Source organism: Chelonoidis abingdonii, chromosome 2, assembly GCF_003597395.2.
Source record: "Chelonoidis abingdonii isolate Lonesome George chromosome 2, CheloAbing_2.0, whole genome shotgun sequence".
Classification (NCBI taxonomy): domain Eukaryota; kingdom Metazoa; phylum Chordata; order Testudines; family Testudinidae; genus Chelonoidis; species Chelonoidis abingdonii.
The window spans coordinates 43,780,604-43,797,561 of NC_133770.1; the positions used below are offsets into that span (position 1 = coordinate 43,780,604).

At 46.2% G+C, this 16,958-nt stretch overlaps 1 protein-coding gene across 1 annotated transcript in view; it reads left to right on the forward strand.

Moving 5' to 3' along the window:
* Nucleotides 1–16,958, forward strand: part of CUBN (cubilin) — a 223,416-nt gene that overhangs the window by 169,776 nt on the left and 36,682 nt on the right. Inside the window, 3 exon segments of the mRNA XM_075062312.1 lie at nucleotides 3,459–3,646; nucleotides 13,031–13,190; nucleotides 14,800–14,949. Of these exon segments, the coding sequence (XP_074918413.1) occupies nucleotides 3,459–3,646; nucleotides 13,031–13,190; nucleotides 14,800–14,949 (498 nt within the window).

The window sequence follows — 16,958 nt, forward strand, 5'->3', positions numbered from 1 at the left end:
GGTTCCAAAGGAACTGAGGGGCACGAGGTTTTACTCCCATTACTTCCTAATCCCCAAGGCAAGGGGGGGCGCCTACGGCCCATCCTGGACCTGCACCGACTCAACAAATTCATGGTAAGGTTGAAGTTCCTCATGGTTTCCCTGGGGACCATTATCCCTTCCCTGGATCCTGGAGACTGGTACACCGCCCTCGACATGAAGGAGGCTTACCTCCTCATAGTGATTTACCCGCAGCACAGGCATTTCCTTCACTTTGTGGTCAATCAACAGCACTTCCAATTTACGGTCCTTCCCTTCAGCCTATCCACAGCACCAAGGGCTTTTACCATCGTAGCTGCCTCACTCTGTTGACACTGGATCCAAGTGTTTCCGTACCTCGACAGCTGGCTCAGTCGGGGTCACTCCAAGGACCAGGTGCAATCTCATGTCCAGCTCACCATGAGCTTGTTCAGACAGCTGGGCCTGCTGTTCAATGTCAAAAAGTCCACTTTGGAACTGACCGAAAGAATAGACTTCATTGGGAGCAGTCCTGGATTCAAAGCTCGCCTGTGCGTGCCTACCGCACACCCGCTTCCAGTTCATGGCGAGCATTATCCATGGCTTCCAAAGCTTCTCGACCTCGACAGCACGCATGTGCTTTGGTCTGCTGGGACACATAGCATCTTGGACCTTCGTGACCAGACATGCCAGACTGCGCCTCCATCCACTTCGGGCCTGGCTCTCAACCGTAAACCGCCTAGGTCGGGACCATATGGACACAGTGGTCACGGTACCGATGGAAGTCTTAAGCTCCCTGGTCTGGTGGCTGAACCTCAGCATGCAAAGGGGTGCCATTCCATGCCCCGCAGCCCTCCCTGGTCCTGACCACGGACGCATCAGCTTTGGGTTGGAGTGCTCAGCTCGTGGACCTTCGCACACAGGGCCTTTGGTCCACACAAGAGATTTCCCTGCACATCAACATACGGGAACTGAGAGCAGTGTGCCCAGTGTGTCAGGTGTTCTGCAAGCACCTTTAGGGCCATTATGTTGCAGTTTTCACAGACAACACAATGGCCATGTTTTATATCAACAAACAAGGGGGAGCGCGATCATCCCCCCTCTGTCAGGAAGCCACTTGCCTGTGGGAATTTTGCATAGCCCACTCGATAGACCTGGTGGCATCATTTCTCTCAGGAGTCCAAAACACCTTGGCAGATCACCTCAGCAGATCCTTTCTGGCTCACGAGTGGTTGATTCACCCAGATGTTATCCATTCTGTTTTCCGGAAGTGGGGGTTTCCCCAGATAGACCTTTTCGCCTCTCGCGAGAATCGGAAGTGCCAGGTGTTCTGCTGTCTCCAGGGGCATTCTCTGGGTTCCCTATCAGACGCCTTCCTGATACCATGGAAAGACCGCCTATATTATGCCTTTCCTCCATTTCCATTAGTCCACAAGGTCCTTCTCAAGTTGCACAGAGACAGGGCCCACTTAATCTTGATCCCCCCGGCAGCATTGGTATACCACTCTCCTTGATTTGTCGGTGACCACTCCAATTCCACTTCCGTTGTGGCCGGACCTGATTACTCCACAATACGTCTGTCTCTGTCATCCGGACCTGCAATCCCTCCATCTCACAGCATGTATGTTGCATGGATAACTCAATCTGAGCTACGTTGCTCCTGCTCGGTGCAGCAAGTACTTTTGGGTAGCAGAAAGCCCTCTATTAGGTCCTGTATTTGGCCAAGTGGAAGCATTTCTCCTGCTGGTGTATTCTGAGCAATTCTGCCCCTCGGGAGACGCCAGCACCTACCATCTTAGACTATTTCTTGTCCTTGAAACAGCAGGGCCTAGCAGTTTCATCCACCGGGGCAAAAATGGGCACTCAGTCTTCTCCAATCCATGGTCAGCAGGTTCCTCAGGGGATTGGAATGTCTCTACCCACAAATTCGGCATCTGGCCCCTACGTGGGACCTCAACCTGGTCCTATCCAGACTCATGGGTGCCCTATTTGAGCCGATGGCCACTTGCTTGCTCCTGTACCTTTCCTGAAAAACCACTTTCCTCATCACTATCACCTCGGAGAGACGGGCATCAGAGCTTAGAGCCCTTACGTCAGACACCCCGTATATGGTGTTTCATAAGGATAAGGTACAGCTGTGACCACACCCTTCCTTCTTTCCTAATATGGTGTCTGGCTTCCATGTCAACCAAGACATCTTCCTTCCGGTCTTCTATCCGAAGCTGCATGCTTCTCGACAGGAACAACAGCTGCACTCCCTAGACGTTCGCAGGGCCCTCGACTTTTACATCGAATGAATGAAACGTTTTAGGAGCACATCCCAGCTGTTTATAGCTGTGGCAGACCAGATGAAGGGCCTCCTGGTCTCCACCCAGTGCATCTCGTCCTGGATTACATCTTGCATCCATGCATGCTATGACTTGGCTGGCGTGCCAGCTATGCACCTTACTGCCCACTCCACCTGGGCTCAAGCTTCCTTTTCCGCCTTCCTGGCTTATGTATCCATACAGGAGATATGTAGGGTAGCAACCTGGTCATCAGTGCGTACCTTCACTTCCCATTACGCAATTGTCCAACAGTCAAGGGGTGACGCAGCATTTGGCTCAGCAGCTCTCCACTCTGCGACATCTCATGCCAACCCCACCGCCTAGGTAAGGCTTTGGAGTCACCTAATTGGAACTGATATGAGCAAGCACTCGAAGAAAAGACGGTTACTCATCTTTGTTCCACCTGTAAGTATCTGGGAAGTAAAACTGACCACTGCTCATACATGGAACACAGAAGTGAGAAAAGACAGTTACTCAGCTTTGTAACTGTTGTTCTTTGAGATGTGTTGCTCATATCCATTCAAACCTGTCCTCCTTCCCCTTTGTCAGAGTAGCCGGCAAGAATGAACTGAGGGGGCACTGGGTCGACTGGGGTATATATCCGGCTCCGTAAGGGTGCCATTCCAGGGGGCACCTCAGCTGACCCATCGAGTGTTGCTAGGGTGAAAATCTTCCAACGATCATGCATGCACACCTAATTGGAATGGCTATGAGTAACACATCTCGAAGAACAACAGTTACAAAGGTGAGTAACCGTCTTTTCTCACTTCTGTGTTCCATGTATGAGCAGTGGTCAGTTTTACTTCCCAGATATTTACAGGTGGAACAGAGCTGAATTAGATGAATAGGGAAGCAAAGGACATGAGAGGAGGGGAAAGGAACAATGTGGTGAAAGAAGAGTCGTTATCTGAGCATATCCACCCCCAATAGCAGGTAGTACTTCTTCTCTGGTAGCAAGAATAGCAATGGATGTGAATGAATAATGGGTCTTTTCTTTCATGCTTCTGCAGCCATAGGCACAAGAAGCACCTGTGAAAGTAGCCACTCACAATCTTCAGGCCCAGCTGAATGCTGTGGGAGCAACAACATCTGAAACATTTTGACCAGCTCTCTTATCTATTTCTGTTTGTCTAGGATGTGGTGGAATCATTCATTCAGATAATGGCACAATCAAATCTCCCCACTGGCCTCAAAATTTCCCCATGAACATCAGATGCACATGGACAATCATTACTCACGAGAGCAAACACTTGGAGATGAGCTTTGATAACAACTTCCAGATCCCCAGTAGTAATGGAGAGTGCCAGAGCAGTTATGTGAAGGTAAGAGAGCACTGGTAGGAGATCTGTGGTTTGACAGTTTTCAGTGTTTAGTGTTAATTACTAACAACTACGTTCGTACAATGGTATGATTGAAATTTTAAACGCACAAAACCCTGGAAATTCAAAATTATGGTTCCCACAACAACATACTAGTAGAGAATCACAAATGATACTTTATTTGTAAATATACCTCTGTGTAAGATGTCAAGGTTGTCTTAATCCTCACTTATATTTTTTTCAATGGTAGCTTAGAGCAACTTGTTTTGAAGGCATTAGGGCAGAGTGGGACATGCTTTGAATTCTTTGTAGTTTAGTTTTTTCTCAGGCATTTGGCAAATGTTGCATGTTTTGGTACTCATTCTCTCCAGAGCCACAATACTCCCACTTGTAATAAAGGGCAAGCATAATTTGACATCATGTAGGATGCTTTGAGCAGCTCGATAGCCAATGGCTGAGAAGACCTAAATTACATTAATTTTTTAAAGCCATAAAAAAATGGCAATTTTGTGTTCTGCCCCATTGAACCACAGCAGTAAATATGTCACTAATAAAGTTTTGTTTCATAAACAGCGAGTCTTACTGCTGCGCAATGGAGGAGTCTGTTGATTAAAAATGGCAAAGCTGATCTGGATGACTATCCTGAGTATTGTTGTATGCAAAGCTTACATGGCATGGAAAAAACTATTTGAATGGCCAAGTTAGCCCCTGAGAACAAATGAACAAAGATTTCGGTTGCCCAGCCCATCAAGAGACCTGGTTATCAGAAAGTGCTGAGCACCCATCCTCTGACAATCAATGTATCCCAAACTGGGCACCCAAAAACCAAAGCACTCCCAATTATAATCACTTTGAAAACCTTGTCCCAGATGTGCCCTGTTTATACTAATCATGTAGGCATGGACAATTCGTGCCTCCCCATACTGGGAGAGTGGAGGGACAATCTAAAGGGGAGGACACATGACTGCCCCATGTGTCTCCTCTGCCCAGTGACTCCTGTACCCAGCCCAGGGCCACCATGCTCTCCCTGTCCCTTGTTTACTGCGGGGTGGGGGGGGACTTAGTCCTTCTCCCACTGTACCTCCCCCGCCCTCCCCCGGCACATTTGGCCACTCTCCCTGACAGCTGGCCCAGGCAGGGAGCTGCTTCTCACACGGCTGAAGCTGGCTGCTCCGGGTCACTGCTCTGTGCAGCACAGCAGCTGCCTGCGAGAGCCAGGCTGGGCAGGTGGTGGGCTGCCCCCTGCCCGGGCCCAACTGTTGGGGACAGGAGCCAAGCAACCTGGAAACACGCCAGGGGGGAGAAAGGACACTGGCTTGCTTGGCCCTTGTCCCTGGCAGCTGGATCTGGGGTGGGGGGAGGGGTGGCCCGCTGTCACCCTCTCAGCCAGGCTCTCTCTCAGGCAACCGCTGCACTGCACAGAGCAGCAACCCTGAGCGGCCAGTGTAAGAAGTGTCTGGTCCTGCCCCTTCTGCTTCCCGCCTTGGCCCAGCTGCCCAAGACAGGGGCCGAGCGTCCCAGGGGGCAGGCACAGCGGGAGAAAGACAGAGCCCCCCTCACTCCCCTCAGCAGGCCGGTCTGGGGAGACACTTGACCCCACATAGAATCATAGATTATTAGGGTTGGAAGGGACCTCAAGAGATCATCTAGTCCAACCTCCTGCTCAAAGCAGGACCAATCTCCAAATGGCCCCCTCAAGACATGTCCTGCTACATGTCGCTTATGCATTCAAGAGCTCAATGTTGCAAACACCTAGGCACATAAATACCATTATTCACATGCCTAAGTATTTGTGTGGGATCAAACAGTACCTGGCTAGTCCTTTGCTAAGATGGCTGTTTACAAAGCCATCACAGTTGTATGTGGCTGACCTCTCTTGACTTCTTTCCAACATATGAAAGTCTTAATCAAATATTCTTTATTTTCCTTATTTTTTTACTAGATGAGTGGTAAGGAAAAATCCTGTAATCACATTGATTGGAGAAAAATCAGGCATGTTATTGAAATAGAAACTTTAGGAGATTTCAACACATTGCATTTGAAATAGGAAGCTAATATTTTCTCATGTAAGCAAACAACATTTGGTTAATATCCTTGGGAAGGTACTGAAGTAAAGAGGTTGAAATTCAATAAGGACAACTGCAAAGTACTCCACTTAGCAAGGAACAATCAATTGCACATATACAAAATGGTAAATGACTGCCTAGGAAGGAAAGAGTGAAAAGGATATAGGGGTTATAGTGGATCACAAGCTTAATACAAGTGAATAATGTAACACTGCTGCAAAAAAAAAGCAAGCTTAATTCTCGGATGTATTAACAAGAGTGTTGTAAGCAAGACATGAGAAGTAATTCTTCCTCTCTATTCTACTCTGATTAGGCCTCAACTGGAGTACTGTGTCCAGTTCTAGGTGCTACATTTCAGGAAAGATGTGAACAAACTGAAGAAAGTTCAAAGAACAGCAACAAAAAATGATTAAAAGTCTAGAAAACATGACCTATGAGGAAAGATTGAAAACATTGGATTTGTTTAGTCTGGAGAAGAGAAGACTAAGGGGGGACATGATAACATTTTTCAAGTACACAAAAGGTTGTTAAATGGAGGAGCATGTCTTCTGTGCTTTTTCACAGCCTCTTCTGGAGGTTTTGTAGTCTCTCAGCTGGTGATAACACGGATAGCCGAGATCTCAAGGTTGCATCTGTAAAGGCAAAATGCAACACTTAACAGAGGCAGCATTGTTTATACCAGACAGAGTAATTCCCCCCCATTGAAGCAGGGCACATTAACAGTCTTCACAATAGCATAATTTTCCCATCCCAAAGAGAACACACATAACCCACGGGAGCCCCGAAATGGTGAGTAAGGGGGACTGATTGGTTCAGGGCTGTACTGGGGTTTCTGTGCATTGGGGAAAGCAAACAGCTGCAGGGGCCCCCTACATTGAACACCTGGGAAGCACGAGAGGGTCTTCTACTGCAATGCGAATTCTGCCCTGGCCCCTATGCAGCTTTCCTGTGTGCAGCAATGGTCCCCCCACTCCTCGCGGCACAGTGGCGCAAACGCAGTAGTCTGACTGGAGGGAGGGAGGGGGGACTGAGGACTCCAGCTATCCCACAGTCCCCGCAGTCTCTGAAAAGCATTTGCATTCTTGGCTGAGCTCCCAATGCCTGAAGGGTCAAAAATATTGTCCCGGGTGGTTCAGGGTATATGTCGTCAATTTATTCCCCTCCCCCCCGTGAAAGAAAAGGGGAAAAAATTGTTTCTCGCCTTTTTTCAGTGTCACCATATGTCTATTGCATGCTGCTGGTAGACGCGGTGCTGCGGCGCTGAACAGCAGCATCCCCTCCCCTTCCTGGTAACCATCCTCATCATAGCAGCAGGAGGCTGCGCTCCTCTCCCCCCAACCCTTTAATGAGTAATGGAGATTCTGTCCTGCCTGGAATCTCATAGCAGCTGGAGGCTGCCTCCCGCTCATTTCATCTCACTAAAAAGTGTGTTTCTTATTCCTGCATTCTTTATTACTTCATCACACAAATGGAGGGACACTGCCACGGTAGGTCAGGAGGGGTGTGGGAGGAGGGAAGCAACAGGTGGGGTTGTTGCGGGGGCAACCCCTAGAATGGCATGCAGCTCATCATTTCTGCAGGATATCTGGGGCTCTGACTCGGAGCGGCTGTGCTCTCTGGTTTTCTAGTAGACTTGCCCCATATTCTAGGCAGGACTGACTAATTTTAGACAAAACATAAAGAAGGGAATGACCTGGGGAGTCATTCCCATTTTTGTCCATGTGCCCCTGGCCGACCTCAGCAAGGACAGCCACGAGCACCCATGACAGCCGCAGACGGTACAAAAGGACTGGTAACCGTCATCGTCAATTTCAAAATCAGCAGACGGTGCAAAAGGACTGGTAACCATCTCTGCTACCTTGCAAAGGCAAATGAATGCTGCTGTGTAGCACTGCAGTACCGCATCTGTCAGCAGCATCCAATACACATATGGTGACAGTGACAAAAGGCAAAACAGGCTCCATGGTTGCCATGCTATGGCATCTTCCAGGGCAATCCAGGGAAAAAGGGCAGGAAATGATTGTCTGCCATTCGTTGAGTGACGACATTTACCCAGAATCACCCGCGACACTGTTTTTGCCCCATCATGCATTGGGCTCCCAACCCAGAATTCCAATGGGCGGGGGAGACTGCGGGAACTATGGGATAGCTACCCACAGTGCAACGCTCCGTAAATCGACACTAGCCTCAGTACATGGACGCACACCGCTGAATTAATGTGCTTAGTGTGGCACTCGACTTTATGCAATCAGTTTTAAAAAACCAGTTTCTGTAAAATCAGAATAATTCCATAGTGTAGACATACCCTGGGACAAGGACCACAGTGGCTCTCCCAATAAACCTGCACAAGCGCTTTGCCCACGCACCGGATGAGACTTTTGAAGAGATTACCGAGGCGGATTACCATGAAGTGATAGACCACATCAATGCGCTATTCCATATCTAGGCATGCATGCATGAAGCCCTGACCCTCCCTCCCTCTCCCGAAAAATTTCCATCCTGAAAATAAAAGCTGCTTACCGGGAACCTGCTCCTCTGTTTGTCCTCCACCAAGTACAGGCTGCTGCGACTGGCTACCTTCCTCCTGGCTTGAGAAGAGCTCCTGGCTCCATGCCTCCAGGGACTCCGGGGTGTCTCTCCCCACCCCAGTACCATCACTCTTGCTTTCCTCCTCCTCATCCTCCTCTCCTCCCCCAGCTCTGGTGTCCATCGTGGTCCTAGGAGTGGAGGTGGGGTCACCCCCAAGTATCGCGTCCAGCTCTTTGTAGAAATGGCAGGTAGTGGGGGCAGCCCCGGAGCGACGGTTTCCCCCGTGGACTTTGCAGTAGGCACTCCACAGCTCCTTCACTTTAACCCTGCACTGCAGCACATCCTGGTCATGGCCCCTTTCCATCATGGCCTTTGATATCTGCCCATAGGTATCGTAATTCCTACAGCTGGAGCGCAGCTGGCAATTCACAGCTCAAACACCGATGAGGTCCAGCAACTTGCCATCGCTCCATGCTGGGGCTTGTTTGGAACGTGGAGGCATGGTCACCTGGAAAGATTTACTGATTGCACTCCACACCTGGCTGAGCAAATGGGAAGGGGATTTTTAAAATTCCTGGAGCATTTAAAGGGCAAGTCACATAAGGCCAGGGCAGTAAAGTTCGAGCTGATGAGCAGAGTGACTGAACAGGCATTCTAGGATACCTCCGAATACCTCTGGAGGCCAATAACAGCGCTTTTGGTGGCCACGCTGGCGGAGCAGCGCTGCATCAGCAGCGCTATAGTCTTTATTCCTCTCGTCGAGGTGGAGTACAACCAGCACTGCAGCCAGGGAGATACAGTGCTGTATGTGCCTTGCAAGTGTGGACGGTGAGTGAGTTGCAGTGCTGTAAAGCCACCACCAGCGCTGCAACTCTCCAGTGTAGCCAAGCCCCTAGTGCTGCAGGTAAACACAAGGCAGAACAGATTAAGTGTAAGGGTTTGGCTACACTTGCAGCTGTACAGCGCTGGGAGTTAAAGCTGTCTTCATACAGCTGTGCAGGGAAAGCGCTGCAGTGTGGCCACATTTGGAGCAGTGTTGGGAGTGGTGCATTATGGGCAGCTATCCCAGCGTTCAGGTGGCTGCAACATGCTTTTCAAAAGAGGGGGGGTGGGGTGGAGTGTGACAGGAAGAGTGCGGGAGACAGAGAGAGTGGATTTTTGTGTCAGCTCCCTGCCTTGCAAGTTCCAACCCCTTCCCCCACCCCTCTCTCATTCACTAAATGCAAATAGCCCTCTTTGTTTTTTTCCTCACAGACCAGATAAGCAGCTGCTCCGAAATGGACCCCCCCCCACCCCCACGCCATGCTGCTTCTCTCCTCAAGCAAACATTCCAAAGGGATCCCTCTGCCTGCCTCTGCTCGAGCAAACAATAGCTGTGTTTGTTTTTTAGATAAGCAGCTCCGGGAGCCCTGCGTTCACAACAAAACAAAGAGAGGCATCACAACAAAACAAAGAGTGTTATCTTTCCTTAAAAAGCATTATGGGAAGGTTCCGGAGGTCAGTTACAGCGTAGTAAGATTAATCACTGTTTACACTGGTACTCCAGCGCTGCGGCACCAGTGCTGTTCTCTTTATTCCTCTCATCGAGGTGGAGTACAACCAGCACTGTAGCCAGGGAGCTACAGTGCTGTATGTACCTTGCCAGCATGGACGGGGTGTAAGTTACAGTGCTGTAAAGCCACCACCAGCTCTGTAACTCTCAAGTGTAGCCAAGCCCTAAGGAGTTAACACACTTGGCAGAGAGATCATTCAGGGTGAACTGGGCAGTTAACACCTCTGCAGTCTTAGGACAAAGGAAGGTTGGTGGGTTATAAATTGTTATAGTGAGCCATAAATCTGGTGTCTTTATTGAGTTCATGATTTTAGCGTCTAGCAAAGTTATGAATTTAAGCTCCCAGTGTCATCCTTTGAAAGTGTTGTGCAGTTTCCTTTGAGGACAAAGACTAAGAAGTCAGATATAGAGTGATCATTTTGTGAACAGTGTTTGCCCATAAGTGATATGGTGTCTTTGTCTTATCATTTTTCTGTGTGAGTTCATTCAAGAGTACAGTGATTGTCTCACTTCATCCACATGGTTATCAAGGCAGTTAGTGCACTGGATGAGGTACACCATGTTATGATAGGCATGTGTAGGACCCATGGATTTTGAAAGCTGTGATGGTGGAGGGTATTGATCATCGTAGCAGTGGAGCTATGTCTGCAGATTTTGTATCTCTTGTTCTGGCAGGCCTGGAGCCACTTTGAGTTGTTGTGTCTTGGTCTGTGGGGACCTTGCTTCTGATGATGAACTTGGTGAGGTTGGGGGTTGTGTGAAGGCCAGAAGAGGGAGTATGAGAAGGATTTCTTTCAGAAGTGGTCCTCATCAAGTATGACTTATAATTGTTTACTGATATGTTTGGTATTTTATAGAAAATACTATACTAATCGTTAATATGCCTTTTCTTATGTCATGCATGTCATGTATTCCATTACTTTAACTTCCTGTATAACTTGAACACGTCATTAAACAAATGAATACAATATAATAGGAGAACAAACTCATTTTTGGATCGGAGAGTCAGAATATTAATTATCTGAAGCTTCTGGATTGGAGCCTATATATTACTCTAGCATCTTAACCTAAATTCTTGTCTACTCTTATTGGCAGAGGGAGTACATTCAGTAATTTATTGTAAACATGGGTGTTAATAGTGTACACATTTATACTTCAATTGGCAAGGATAAAATAAAGGTAAGAATTATTGCACGTGAAATGTTTAATTTCCAGGGTCTTCACTAAATTGGCTCACATGCTAAGTTCCCTCTAAGCTGCATGGCCGCGTAGCAGGCTGTCATAAACAGATAGCTAAGGGTTAATGTTTCTTTTACCTGTAAAGGGTTAACAAAGGGAACCAAACACCCGACCAGAGGACCAATCAGGAAACCGGATTTTTCAAAGTGAGGGAGGGAACTTCTGGGTGTGTTTTGTCTTTGTTCTGTCTGTTTCTCTTGGCTATGAGGGAAGAGCTTTTTTTTTTTCTATCTCCAAGCTTCTTTCTACCCTTCTGTTCCCAAGTTGTGAGTACAAAAGGAAAAGCAATAGGTTTATATTGTATTTTGTATTTACATGTGTGGAGTTGCTGGAATGTTTAAATTGGATATCTTTTTGAATAAGGCTGATTATTCATATTTTCTTTTAAGCAATAGCCCTGTGTTATGTCATCTTGATGCAGTGATCATGTCATGTGTTTTTTCTTTCTTTTTTATATAAAGCTTTCTTTTTAAAACTTGTTGGATTTTCTTTTCCTAGTTAAGGCAAGGGGATAGGAATCTCTGTGCCAGGAGTACTGTCTCTCTCAGGGAAAGACTGGGAGGGGGGAGAAGAAGGAGGGGGGAAGGTAAATCGTCCTCTCTGTTTTGTGTTTCAAGGGATTGAAGCAGGGAAATCTCCTAGTATCCCCAGGGCGGGAAAATCTGGGAGGAAGTAAAGAGCAGGAAGAGAAGTGGGTTATTTCCCTTTGTTGGAGGCTCAGGGCATCTGAGTCTTGGGGGTCCCCCAGGGAAAGGTTTGGGGAGACCAGAGAGTTTATCAGGTACTCAGAATCCTGATTGGTGGCAGTGAGAGAAGATCCAAGCTGGTAATTAAGCTTGGAGGTTCATGCTAAGCACCCAGATTTTGGACGCTAAGGTCCAGATTTGGGACAGAGACTTATTACACAGGCTATCAAGGGCCATGCAGGTGGGGAGAGGAGTTCCTACCCCAGCCCAGCCCAATTCCATCCCACCAGAGCTGCTGCAACTGGGGCAAAGTGCTCCTCCCCCCCAGGCTGGCTTTAGGCCGATTCCCCTGAATCAGTTCCCACCCCTAAGAGGGCCCTGTGCCCATGCCTTATAGGGCCCCGCGCCCTAAAGAAGAGCTCCTAACTTAGGCGCCTTTTAAATTTTTACTCACCCAGCGGTGCTCCGGGTCTTCAGCAGCACTTCGGTGGCAGGTCCTTCACTCACTCCAGGTCTTTGGTGGCACTTCGGCAGCAGGTTCTTCACTTGCTCCAGGTCTTCGGCAGCATTTTGGCAGCAGGTCCTTCAGTGCCACGAAAGACGTGGAGCAAGTGAAGGACCTGCTGCCAAAGTGCCACCGAAGATGCAAAGCGCCGCCAGGTGAATCATCCCTGCTGGGGTCCCGTTGAAACTATTTGAATTGGGTCTCGCACTTCCTAAAGCTGGCCCCATGCTCCCCCGGCCAAGCCCAGCCCCACCAGAGCTGCCACAGACAGGAATAGGTGCCTCTCACCTGGACCCAAGCTGCTGCAGCGAGAGGGCTGGGATGAGTCTTCTTTCCCCTCTGAAGGCCTGGGGAAGCCTGCACTCCAAACCTCTCATCTCCAGCCCCACCCCAGAACCCGCACCCCAACTCAGAGCCTTCAGCCCCCTGCCCTTCAACCCTCTTCCCCAGCCCTGACCCCCCTTGTGCACCCCAAACCCCTCATCCCCAGCCCCACTCCATAGCCTTCACCCCCAACACCCCATCCCTCTGCCCCAGCCCTGAGTTCCCTCCCAGACTCCAAACCCCTCAGCTCCACCCCTGCCATATATCACCTCCATATTGGCACACATAACAAAATTCATTCCACACATAGACATAAAAAGTTAGAGGGAACACTGTCACATGCTAATGCTTTTTAGGTAATGTGGAAAATACTTGTATATTTGTAACTTCCTTGAGGGACAGGTAAAATGTAATTCACAGTAATATATTCACACTGACTGCAGGGAGTTTGAAAATACTAACTCATCCCCATCCTGGATCTGTCAGGTGCTGAGAGGAAATAATGAAGAAGAAGCAGTAGCTTTGTTGGCCACAGGATGTGGAAGTACAGCTCCTGGGTCTGTTGTTGCTCCCAGCAATGTGATAACTACAGTGTTCCAGTCTCAGGATACCCCTGGGCGTGGCTTCTCTGCATCTTTCATAAGCAGTAAGTGACATTTAAAGCCAGGAGTCCCCTTTAAGTCAGTCCACTTTGGATTAGTTGCAAACATTGTTACCTAGCACTATTTCAAGGCCTTAGTTCAGCAAAGCTCTGAAGCATGCACCTAAGCATATCACTAATCCTATTGGAGTCATATGCTTGAAGTTAGGCAGATGCTTAAGAACATTGCTGAATGAGGACCTAAGTGAAGCGGTCAATGTAGCTTTAAACAAGCTATTTGGAAGATAAGGTTCTAGGATCCTTGGGGAAGGAACCCCTTTGTACTTCTTTTCTTTCCAGTATTTTTTATTCCTTTGTCTAAGACTAGAACAGTTTGTATTGCTACCCTTAATAATTTATTCCATGCTCTGCATATGAACTACTCTCAAGAGGGAGCTTCTTTCAGCCTCTGCGCCTTCCTTGATTTTATTGTTGCATTTCCCAGTGGCTTAAAAGGCATTAATTTATCTATCCTTTCCTTTGCCTTTAGAAAAGCATAGTTTTCAGTAGGGTAAAACCAACTGGAAGTGTAGGAGGTATTGTCTTGATAAAAAGAGATTCATTTTTCTGGTGAGCTGCCAAAGCAACCCCTCTATGAACAAGTTTCCCTCCCCTTGAGACAGATTAAATTCAGCAGGAAAATGTGTGTTAAAGTGATTACAACACTGAGCCAAAATGTAAAAGAATCCACAATCGTAATAGATTTTTTGTGCTTATAACATCAGAACTGATCTGCATCAGGTACATTTTATGTGGTCAGTTATTGCCATACAGTTGACTTAGGGCCAGATCCTGCTCCCATTAGAGTAAGTGGCAAAACGCTGGGCGAAGGCAATGGCCCATATTTTCCCATCTTGTAAATGGGTGTTCATAATTTGGTATCAGCATATGAATATTCATTTGCAGTGATCATAGGCTGAAAACAGCCCTTCAGTTTTAAGTCTGTTAATTTTCACATGCCTACAGCCAGAAAAGATACACCAGGTTAGGAAGGCTTTTGGAGTTGGAAGAAATTACTGGTACCCACTCCATTAGCACAGGACTGGGACCCAAGGGAGCTAGGCTCTATTGCTAGCGCTGCCTGTAGCCTGCTGGGTGATACTGGGCAATCACTTTGTTGCTCTGTGCCTCTGTTTCCCCATCTATAAAATAGAGCTAATGATACTGACCTTCTTGGTAAAGCTTTGGGAACTACTGATGAAAACCATTATGTAAGAGCTAGGCTGCTCCCAGGTACTTAGGATGGTATATCATATTCCACTCTCCATGTCTCATCAGCTTTGTTGTTCAATGCAGGTTGAGGGGGACGGGGTGGGCAGTGATCCTGTCTCACTCCTGTCCTCCTCAAGCTATCTTGTAATTCCAGGGGCACTAGGCAGGAATAGTACTGTGCTTCCCATTGGGGCTATTATTACTCCTATAAAAGGACTATTGTAGCACCTGGCCATCTCCCCAGCACTCAGAAGGGGGAAAAGATCTTTACAGCTGCTCCTTACCCAGCTCATATTGGGGCAAGGCACAGTCTTACCCTGTGCTCATTGATTCTGTCATTGTTAAAATAAAAACTAAACATTATGTTGCTACATAGACTCACTATGGTTATTCTTATTTGCAGGATGTGGAGTAAATTTCACCAGCCCTGCAGGTCGCATTGTCTCCCCTAACTACCCCAGCCAGTATGTCAACAACTTAAATTGCAATTATATCATAGATGGGGGACCTCAGTCATTTGTCATTCTACGGTTTGAGACTTTCCAGTTGGAATGTAAGTGCTTGATTTTTAAATATTTCCAGTATGTTATACAGACTGTCAAGCTATTCAGAGAAAGGTATAATGAGTCTCCCATATGGAAAATAATTATTTAAATTCAAGACCCCATTTTGCAAACTGTTTACTGACAAACTTGATTTGTTTGGAGGTTTGGTGCAGTTCAGAAAGAATGTCCAAAATAATAGAAGCTTATCTGAAGCTGGAAATCTGGTAAGAATTAGTGGTGAGAATATGAAAATGACAATCAGGAATTTGGGGTTTTGTTCCTAGTTTTGCCACTGACTGTGACACCTTGGCCAAGTCACGACACTTAATTGTTCTGTGCCTCAGTTTCCCACATCTGCAAAATGGATACAATTATACTTATTGTGCAAGGCTACAGTCACAGCTAATTCATGTTTGTAAAATGTTTTGTGATCTTCAGGTGAAAGGTGCTATGAAAGTTGAAAGTGGTGCTATTATTTATTAATTAGCAATACTGTCTCTTCAGAATTTAGCCAGGTGAGAAATACTTGGCCCTATTGAATTCAATGGCAAAACTCCCATTGACTCCCAGATTTCAGCCCAGAAGTCTTGTCACAGTACAGTAGAATCCTGATTGATCCACGCCATTTGCGCAGAGATCATACTTTGAGATGACCTGCGATTTCAATCATTGGGGGTCATTTGAACAAGGAGATATGCAAGCAAGCTGTTATATAGGGTGGCTTGGATAATCGCTTTCTACTGTACTTCTGTTTTTGGCTGAAACCATGAAGTTAGGAGGTGAATAATTTTTGCTTTTTAAAAATGTTTTGGAATTATTTTGGACCTCAAAAACAATTGTGCTTTTTTTAAAATTTGAATTTGGGGCAAAGATTTGGTTCAGCTGTGGTCTGTGTCTAAAATAGTTTGCTCATGTCCAATTCAAATATAACCTAATACTTTGTGAATTAGGGTAAGAGCTCATCAGAATAGAAGCAAACTAACATTTAAATGATTACCTGTAGTAAAAATAAATCTTGGTCCTTCTGAAAAAAATTGAAACATTAAAACCAAATGCTGCCCATTTCCACATCTTTGATTATATTCGTTTTTTCCCCTCCAGTGAAATATTCAGCTTCAGCATTTGCTTAAATTATAATTAGTCTTTAAGGGTAATGGAACATTTAGATCAAATTAAAATATATATTCAATTTGAGAGATTCTTTCTATAAAAAGGCATTCAGAAAATATACTTGCAATCAATATTGATTAAAAACTTGAGGTAAAGAGTTAAGTAATATAGACCTTGTGATAAACTATATATATCATAAATATTTATTTGGGTCATTTTACTGCAGGTCTGATTTGCTTTGTTGTTATCTTTATCAGTGTATACAAATACAAAATCCTTAGTCATCTGAAGGCAAGAAATTAGGATATGAGCAAGAGAACATCTGGTGGTAAAAGAGGAAGTTTGTCAACCACCAGAAGCTGCCTATAAATTTGTTTTCATGGTGATCTTAACAATAAAATACAATTTTGATCACCTTCTAATAGCAGAGTGAAATTGCCGGTGTTTAAATTTAAAATGAAAGAAGAATTGTAGCCCCTGCTTTTGCAATCTCTTCAGCACATGCTTACATTTATGCACAAGTGGTCCCACTGAACAATGGGACTGCTCACATGTAAAATGAATCATGTGCCTAAGGGTTTGCAGGATCAGGTCCTTAGTTCTCTTTTACAGATGCAGGTTAAATTCAGTTCTGGCATAAGCATTCCCAATTATATTGGAGTCAATGGAGTATAGCTGAATTTGGCCCATGAAACCCATTTTACACACACAGTTCAGATGTTCCTGATTGGGTACTTAAAGTTTAGATAGATTTTAATCATTGTAACTTACTAGCTATTCACCACTGGAAACAAAACTTGTTTTAACACAGTGAAATATTTTATTGGAGAACTGAATCTAAGGAGACAGTTTTCAAACTAGTGCCTGTAAAGCACGCATTTCATTTACTTTAACCTATCGAAATCTC